We start from the raw sequence: 8781 nt of genomic DNA, 5'->3' as shown, positions 1-8781 counted from the left end.
CGTGTTACACCAGACCTTTTGAAGAAATTGTCTGGAATCAACATCCCTAATCATTCCTGGTTTGCAGTGTTAGCCCTGTGGCCCTCAACCGTTCCTGATATGAGAGGTGATTTTTTTCACCTCTTTGGTGAAAGAGGATGATTTAGGATGATCTTTGTTGCCCGGTATTGCACCGTCTCCATGGCAGCCATGGTCCCCATGCTTGGATAAACTAGTCCAAATGGGGGCAAAACCAGAGATTTATAAAGATGAATGACCACCTCTCCCCATAAAATCTAACGTACGCTTTATTATTCATAGGGTATGGTTAGCTATATTTACTCCCGCTTCTACTACCTGTTGTACAACTTCCACTGAATGGTGGATTTTGATTCCATGGCGTTTTCCGTCATCAATATGCTGCAAGGTAATGTTATTAATTTGAAGTTTAAGGTATAGTTTCATATTAAAACGATATATATGTATTAAAAATCCTTTATATAAAAATATACAAAATTGTGGTCGTATGATAGCACCAAAGCCATGCTCTAACACAGGGTGAGCACACTATAGGCAAGTCTATACACGTTTGTAAATAAGTTTACACAAGGGAAGGGTAGATTATTATAACTAAGAACAACGTATCTATACACTACTTCAAAGTAGTATACACCAATGTTGGTGCATAATTGTAAACAAGTATACACTTGCAGGCAATGCAGTTGTGACAAATGTGCCGAGAGTACATGTTCAGTTGTCAGATTAAGCGACTGCTAATAGGTCGTAAACGCTTACGACCCAAGTTGAACGTGTCTATAGTACGTTCCTCTAGATGCTGCCCTTAAATGTATTAGACAATTATCTTCAGATGCCTTCATTTTCTTCGTCCAAAATGGTTAACAGTTATTCCCCCCCCCCCACTCCCCCCCCCAAAAAAAAAATCCTTCCACATTTTTTATACTTTTAAAATCTGTTTCCGAATTCATTACATATTTCATTCAAATTGGAAACACGTCCAAACACGTGCATAGGCACCAAATTGTGCAATGACCTTACTATATACTGTGCTATAAAATAACGCAAATGAAGGATGCAAATATTTGTCGATTAACAATGTGAAAAATTTAATTAAGTCTCACCTAGCAGTGCTGAATATTTTTTTAAATGCCTATTTGGCATTATTTTGCAAGATTTATTTGAATAATTATGTTTTAGATGTCACTATTACGAAAACTAGTTCCAGAAATTTGCGCGATGTAGATAAGAACATCAAAATTGTTCTATTTGTGGGAAATATATGCATGTCAGTATTGGTTTTATTCTTCAGAGAGGAAGAGTTCTAAAATACATATAAACGAACCACATCCCTGCGTCGAGTCTGGGTGCTAAGCGTTGGGGCAAGCAGAATATGTTTACTTCTAGCAAGATTTATGGAACAAGTTGTCTCACCAGGCGGCGACCAAAACTAAAAATAATTAAAATGCTGCAAATTAATGGCCGATAAAACGTTACTTTAATAAATTTAAAGGATATTCGAATTGAAACGGTAAGACGTGATGTATAGATACAATAATAAAAAAAACAGCAGTAACCGTCAATAAAAAGATAGCACAAGGATCTCTGACCATTGCCTCTCAAAATACTACCAAGTCGCTGCACCAGTATTAAACTACCCACTTTAAAACAAAAATATTAACATTCAAGGATTCCCTCCAAGAGATTTAAGAAGTCCTGAGATGGCAATATTATGTAGATTTGACTGATGAACATGCACAAATCAAGAGTATAATAGACCACTTTAAATCCTTCAGAACCTTAGGTTCAAGGACTGCACAACATATCGCACCGTAAAACCTTTCGGGTTCATGTGCCACATTCGACACCCTCCATCCACGTCCCTGTAGGAGCACTCTAACCGGGACCCTGAAGCAGCCTCTTCCTCCTTCAGCGTTCGGCCAGAGGGTTCCTGCTGGGGATCGTGGCGTCCTTCGACTTCTGGTATAGTCTCCAGTGGTTGGGAACTGTATGTTCCCGTAGGCGCTGGGTAACCGGGGCCTTGAGGGGCGGGAGAGACGGTGTTCAAACACTGCATCTTCAGGAGGTTGAAGTAGAGCTGGCCGACCGTGGTTGCCAGCGAGTCCTTGGTGGCCTTCAGGCAGCGGAAGAACTCCAGGTCGCATACACAGTGTGATCTGTGAGTGACAATATCAACCGGTTAGGAAGTGGCTTTTACAGCAAGATATCTCACACTGCTGCAATCAACTCTATACTTAAGACGCGGACTGTAGCAGGATATAATATTAATATATTAAATAATATAATAAAGCGGTCAGTCCTTGGACTGACTTGTATTTAGTATTTATGACATGTAACTAAAGTGTAATCCTTTACATCAATTTATATTATGTTGAACTCAGATTTTGCTACAATGTACCTATTAACTTTCCCTATTAATAACTTACCTTATCCGTTAGGTTAAGGGCCTGCCCGAAATACAATGTTTATTTAAAATAATGTGTGTACAAAGAACATAAGAGTAATGTACAATTGTAAAGACATGAATTAATGAAACGCTATGCATGTTAGTGGCTGCGCAAGAATGTAAGGACATCAATGTTATGTACTTACAAACCCAATGTAAATACATATATATACATACACTTTAATCCGGCTGTCAAATTCCGTGTTCATGGATTAAACACACTACACATTACTCAACTGATGTACGTTCTTTTCTCTAACAGTGCTTTGTTATCAAAGTTATTATATCTCTAATTCTAATATATTAGTAATGTATACTTGAGAAAATACCGATTCTGAATACATAGTACGTTAAAAGTTATGGGGCGTCTTTGAGGTGGGGGGTCACTTCGACGCTGCTACCCTCCCTTCCTCACCATCGCTGTCCCGCACACGAACTCCAACCTCTCCTGGACTCACTTGGTGGCGAAACCGAAGTTGGTGACGCCGTACCGGGTGGCAAGTGGAAGGACCTTAATGGGACAGTGATCATGAGCTCTGCAACAGTCGTCCAACTGAGCCCTCTGGCCCAGCTGGTGGTAGTAGGTGGCTCGGTCCCGCTTCCCGCACCACAGCGTCCCAGGCAAGATACCCACTAAGGCTGACGTCGTAGGACCCAACCACCACGAGTTGAATGGATCTGAAGACAACAGAACACTTCAGAGGTTAAGCAACTGACATATGTGGAGAGCTAGTGTCAAAATTTATAGGACAAACATATAAATTTTGACACTAGCTCTCCACATATGTCAGTTGCTTACTTTAGAACCTGTACTTGAGGTCGATCTCGAACCCATTGTTGATGTGACGACTTATATTGAATTTTGTAACTAGCTCATCAAGATTGTAACTTGCTTAGCTAAATGAATTGTGGGGTTCAGTCCCTGAGCCCATTATGTGCCTCTGTAACCCTTTCCACTACCGCCCACAAGATGGGTATGGGGTGCATAATAAATGAACTAAACTAAAAGGAATAATGGGGGTGTCTTAATATAGCTGTTGTGCCAAGGCTATGAAGAGGTTAGGGATTTTTTTGGAGGAAAAGCAAAAGCAAGAAAAGCAAAAAACAAAACCGTGCTTCAGAAGCCTCCATGATTATCTCCAATTTTGGAAATTCCTGAAAAAAGCGAGGCTATCTGGCATACCGTGATCGTACCGTACCTGGAACTGTGGTGGTGCCCTCGTGTACCATAAACGAGGGGCTGTTTAGGATGCCACAGAGGGTGATGAGGTGCATCATGGAGGAGAGGGGCATGGGTATCAGGGGCATGACGCTCCCAAGGTACTGACGGGCAGCACACTGCTCCCAGTTCTCCCTGTTGGGCGGGGGGAAGAAAGCTATACAAGAAGAGCCACTAAATATTTCTTACGCACATCGTATTAGTATACCAAACATTTTTCTTCACAAACTTAATTTACAAGGGTACAACAATACACTATCTAAACTGTTTCAAGTGGATTTGAAATATTAAGACATGAATCGACAACAGCAAGACAAATCCGAACAAGCGAATTCTTAAAGAGATACTCACATGACTTCTTGCACTACACAGCGGACCATGGTCCCAGTCTCTGTCTGCTGCACCGCTGCCACTGCTTCCTCGCAGAAGTACCCAACCCAGTGAGCATCTCCGTCCGTAGTGAAGGCTTCCAAGGGCGGCAGAGGATGACTTCCAAACGGCCGGCCACTCTCCTGCAGAAGCCTCAATTTCCTGAAGGTAGGGTCGTCTGCAGAACGTTGGGAAACGCTGCTTGTATTTGTAGGGGATCCCTCCGGAAGGGGTCTCTCCTTTGGTATTTCCCTGTCGTGTCTCCCTCCATTGTGGTGGCCAACAGAAGTAGAGCCAGTGGCTGGATCGCCACTGCCATTTTTCAGTAATGTAGGATGATCAAGATTCCCATCCGTCTTGCAATTCCGTCCACAGTTTAGTGCGGCGAGGGAAGAGATTTCTCTCGCCACGACAGTATCTTTATACTCCGGGACCTTCTGTTGGCCAGGAGTAGCTAAGTTTCCCCTTAGCGTGAGGAAGAAGATGGACGCCAGGAGAAACACTGTTTGCCAGCCATGGTCCTTCATTTTTTTTTAATTAATATCTTAAACTTTGAATATTCTTTCAGTTGTGTATGTCAACATCCTCACACCACCACTAAAATGTGTGTTGTCGTCATTGCAATATATAGTTAGATAACAATAAACCCACATTATGAATCTCTGAGGTTAAACAGCTGTTTACGTCGTAACCCGAGGTGCCTGTTATCGACTGCTGATCTTTGCTTCCTATCCCATATTTTATTGTAATTATTTGCATGTATTATTTTCTAAACACAGCCGAGGCCTTTATACCTGCTGGAAAAAAATCTTTTGAGACGGCGATTTATTACATTTTGAAAATATTAAAGTATACAGAATAGAAGTATACAATATCTACATAAGCTTTGTAATCATAATACTCAATATCTACATAATCATGAGATATATCTCTTCTACATAGTTCATTAACATTCGGAATACCTAAACAAGCCAATTTTATGTCGACACTCTCCTCCTAACCCCCTTATTTTGAATGACTGAATACTGTACTAAATAAAGTATATGGTTGGCTAAATGCTTACAAACTCGCCCTTAATATTGATGAAACCTTCTGTATTGTTTCGTCATAAATCCACTGATCAAATTAAGAATTAACAGTATATTAGTAATAAAGTAGATGGTAAATTCCTTTGTGTTCTCATTTAAAAGCTGAATTTCCAGGCCATATATACAAAAATTAATTCTGAAACAGTGAACATTCTAAAATCAGATACTATTTACTTCGCTCTGTTCTGCCAACACACTTCTATCCTCCTCACCTATGGTATCTGGGCTTGGGGATCTACTACCCAAAATTATCTCCGACCTCTAATTATTCAACACAAATCAGCAATTAGAACAATAACAGTATACACAGACCGTGGCATAGTGGTAAAGCACTCGCTCGGCGCTTTGTCCTGACCAGGGAGGATTGACTGGGCGCTAGTCCTTAACTGTAGCCTCTGTTTACCCAGTAGTCAATGGGCACCTGGTTGTTAAACGATTTGGCGGGTCTATTCCGGGGAAACAAAAATTAGGATTAAGGACTTGTCCGAAACGCTATGCGTGCTAATGGCTGTTCAAGAGTGTAACAACTCTTGTATACAAATAAAAAAAACACGATTAAATCTTTATGTTAGCTATTCAGTCACTGCACATCCTCTTAAGTGTACTACACACACACACACACACAAAACTGAGCTACAAAGCTAACCCTGACCTTAAACGCTTTCTAGAAGTCTGTAACAGAACCCATGGGCACCACACTGGAAACTAAGACCTATTTGATATTCCAAGAATGCGACTTAACCAAACTAGAAATGCTCTACAAATCAAGGGACCCAGAATGTAGAATGACCTTCCCGATCACATCAAAGTCTGTACCTCTCTCAACCAGTTTAAGAAAAGCTAGGTACTAAATTCCATGTAACCTATTTTACCCCCTAAATGTCAACCTATATTGAACATTAATAACTTTTAAAACAGGTGATATCTGCCGTGTAAAAAAAAAAAAGTGTATTCCTTCTGTTTATTTAATTAAAATTACTATCTGCAGGTCTGTTGCAATTTCTGCTGTACCATACAACATTTAATTAGTCTAACTTTAAATTTTTAAATTTTAATCTCAATTAGTTTTAAGTCTTAGTTTTCAATTTTTTTATATGCCTGAAACCTTATGCGTGTTAGTGCCTTTAAGCATAGTATATAATTTTTTTTGTTTATATACAAGAGTTCTTACATTCTTGTATAGCACACATAGCATTTTGGGCATAATCCTAATTTTCCGGGGTAGAGCATATATATATATACTCGCTCTACCTAGAAATCAAAAAGCGGGGCTAACCATAGCCCGTGCTTCTTGCCCCGCTCCTGTGCCAGGTAAGTTACGGGCTAACCATAGCCCGTGCTTCTTGCCCCGCTCCTGTGCCAGGTAAGTTACGGGCTCACCATAGCCCGTGCTGCTTGGAACTTGTTCCAAGTAGCTGAATCTATAACAACATAGAAATCAAACATTCTTCTTGTATCTTATTTTAACTGCGCACTTTTCCCCAAACATTATAAAGTTGGATATGCCTCAAGTGACGCAGATAGCTTTATCACAGGTGTGTTACCGACTCGCTACACCAAGGTAAAAGTGAAGGGAGCGCTGGGTGAAAGGCAACTGCAGGTTATTTTGAAAGTATTTACACCCGGTGCCTATCCGGTATATATATTTAAATAGGTACCTGGGAGTTAGACAGCTGCTACGGGCTGCTTCCTGGAGGGTGTGTAACGAAAAGGAGGCCTGGTCGAGGACCGGGCCGCGGGGACGTTAAACCCAGAAATCATCAAGATATCCACATATTGCCTTTCAATAATTTAACATTAATCGGGATTTATTTAATTACTACTGTAACCTGTATTTAATGATATGCCAATATTTAATCGGAACAATAAAATGTTAACATGCAACGGCACCGTTATTCAAATATCAAGATTATTCAGGCCTACATTAGTAGGCCTATTACCCCATGCGAGGCAAGTGTTCAAACAATTTTTTGCTCCTATTTTATTAAAACTCATCAAAGTACAGTATTGGCGTCAACGAGACTTTTTGGCGCCAACGAGACTTTGGCGCCGTTGTTAAACTACCATAACAGCTGAAGCTGTTTGAATTTAAATTCGTCTAAGTGTGGAGTTTAATCCTTTAAAGAGTTGGTCACTTTATATTACACAAGGAAGGGTTACCGGCGGTGCCCGGGACATTTCCCCACTACCCTCCTTCCCTCGCTCTCCCTATTCCATCCACTCTTTCCCTCCCATACAGTCAAATCATGGCATCCTCCCCCCCCCCCTCACACACATCACATTGTGTGTCCCCAGAGGCCCATAATGGGCTCAGGGACTGAACCCCACAATTCATTTAGGTAAGCAAGTTACAGTCTTTATACGAAGCAATATATAATGCCACAAACTCTATTGGGCTTCGGAGAAGCTTGGGGATCCTAGTGAGGGCAGTAGAACTCCAGGTTGTAATTCTTTTGACCATGTCGTGGCACCGTCGCATACTCATTACACAATGAGTTGCATACACAACCACTGGTTTTCTGGGTCTTTAAAGCTAAACGTATCCTAAATTTAACGTACCGATTCGAGTTTATATCTTGATTGATAGTTATATTCCGTATATATTTATCCTTATTAAATCCTTTCATCTATTTCAACAGTCTCTCCACGAGTTAATGTCCTTACATTGATCAACTACATATATATAATAAGCTTCAAAGTCGTAAGGAAATGAACAGTTAAGAACTGTAAAATATTCTATATTAGCACGTCTATCACCCAAAGAGCCAGCCACTGTTAGGATTAAATAATTGCAGAAAACGCCGTTTTAGCCTCATCAAATCAAATATATTAAACAAAATATGGATGATGATATATGAGGAGGCACTGTAGACTTACTGGAAGTGATGTATTGCGAAGCTGTTGTTCCCTAGGGTCAATGTACAGCCGTTGAAATTGCCTGAGGTCAATGAACAGCCGTTGAAGTTGCCTGAGGTCAATGAACAGCCGTTGAAGTTGCCTGGCTGTCTTCAGGAGAACACCTTGGCAATATTATGTTCATGCTTCACAGGTTCCCGGTAGATTAAGACAGAGAGCAGCACAACAGTCCCTGCCAGGAGCGACTTTCACCCTGACTGAGAGAGCCAGTCCGCCTGGTTCCACACCCCAACACCTGAGCAGGTTCACTGTGAGTTGCTGGTTCACCAGTGCACGGCAGCTATTTCACGTGTGTGTGTGACTACCGTCACTTTTCTCTTATAATTTCGCTATTTTTGTGTTTACCTTTCGTTATTATTACCCCATTATTCTCTCCAGTGTGAGAGCTAAGCAAAGTTATAAGTAACATTTAGTAAATCTGGTTTAAGACGATAAAAAAAGCAAATTAACATACCATTTTTAGCCTAAATCAATCAGCCATGGACTAAGGGATACACACTTAATTACACTAAAATACGAATTGATACTGTGCATGTACCGTTATGAAAATAAGTTGGTTAAGTAACTAAAACAAAAAATTAGAGGCATTTGAGTGACAACTTTCACTTCCTGACATGGGTGTGGGTTGGTCTAACGGCGCGGCCCACTGCGCCCTAGTTTTAGCAGTGACTACGCTAAAAAAAATTCAATATCCCTCATCTAATACATTAATATTGAGAGAAATATGG

The 8781-nt window shown here is 40.6% G+C and overlaps 1 protein-coding gene across 2 annotated transcripts; it reads right to left on the bottom strand.

The window, feature by feature from the left end:
• Nucleotides 1–460: 460 nt before the first annotated feature.
• On the bottom strand, nucleotides 461–8314 carry LOC123771909 (uncharacterized). 2 transcript variants are annotated; one of them, XM_045764696.2, is made up of 5 exons: nucleotides 8015–8314; nucleotides 4032–4846; nucleotides 3661–3815; nucleotides 2920–3139; nucleotides 461–2171 (listed from the first exon to the last, which is right to left on the bottom strand). In XM_045764696.2, exons 2-5 carry the CDS (start codon nucleotides 4574–4576, stop codon nucleotides 1787–1789), a joined length of 1305 nt encoding a protein of 434 aa, XP_045620652.1. In that variant the 5' UTR covers nucleotides 4577–4846; nucleotides 8015–8314; the 3' UTR covers nucleotides 461–1786. The 2 variants fall into 2 exon arrangements, with proteins under 2 accessions (XP_045620652.1, XP_045620651.1); XM_045764695.2 differs by having other exon boundaries at nucleotides 4032–4843.
• Nucleotides 8315–8781: the final 467 nt, after the last annotated feature.

This window comes from Procambarus clarkii, chromosome 38, assembly GCF_040958095.1.
Source record: "Procambarus clarkii isolate CNS0578487 chromosome 38, FALCON_Pclarkii_2.0, whole genome shotgun sequence".
Taxonomy (NCBI): domain Eukaryota; kingdom Metazoa; phylum Arthropoda; class Malacostraca; order Decapoda; family Cambaridae; genus Procambarus; species Procambarus clarkii.
Note: the sequence above shows the minus strand (reverse complement) of the source record. Positions and strands in the feature narration are given on the sequence as shown.

Coding starts and splice junctions, on each gene's coding strand:
- LOC123771909 (XM_045764696.2), bottom strand. CDS start 4,576: ATGAAGGACCATGGCTGGCAAACAGTGTTTCTCCTGGCGTCCATCTTC. Junction 3,816..4,031: donor TGTGTAGTGCAAGAAGTCAT/GTGAGTATCTCT, acceptor CCCGCCCAACAG/GGAGAACTGGGAGCAGTGTG. Junction 2,172..2,919: donor AACTTCGGTTTCGCCACCAA/GTGAGTCCAGGA, acceptor TGTCACTCACAG/ATCACACTGTGTATGCGACC.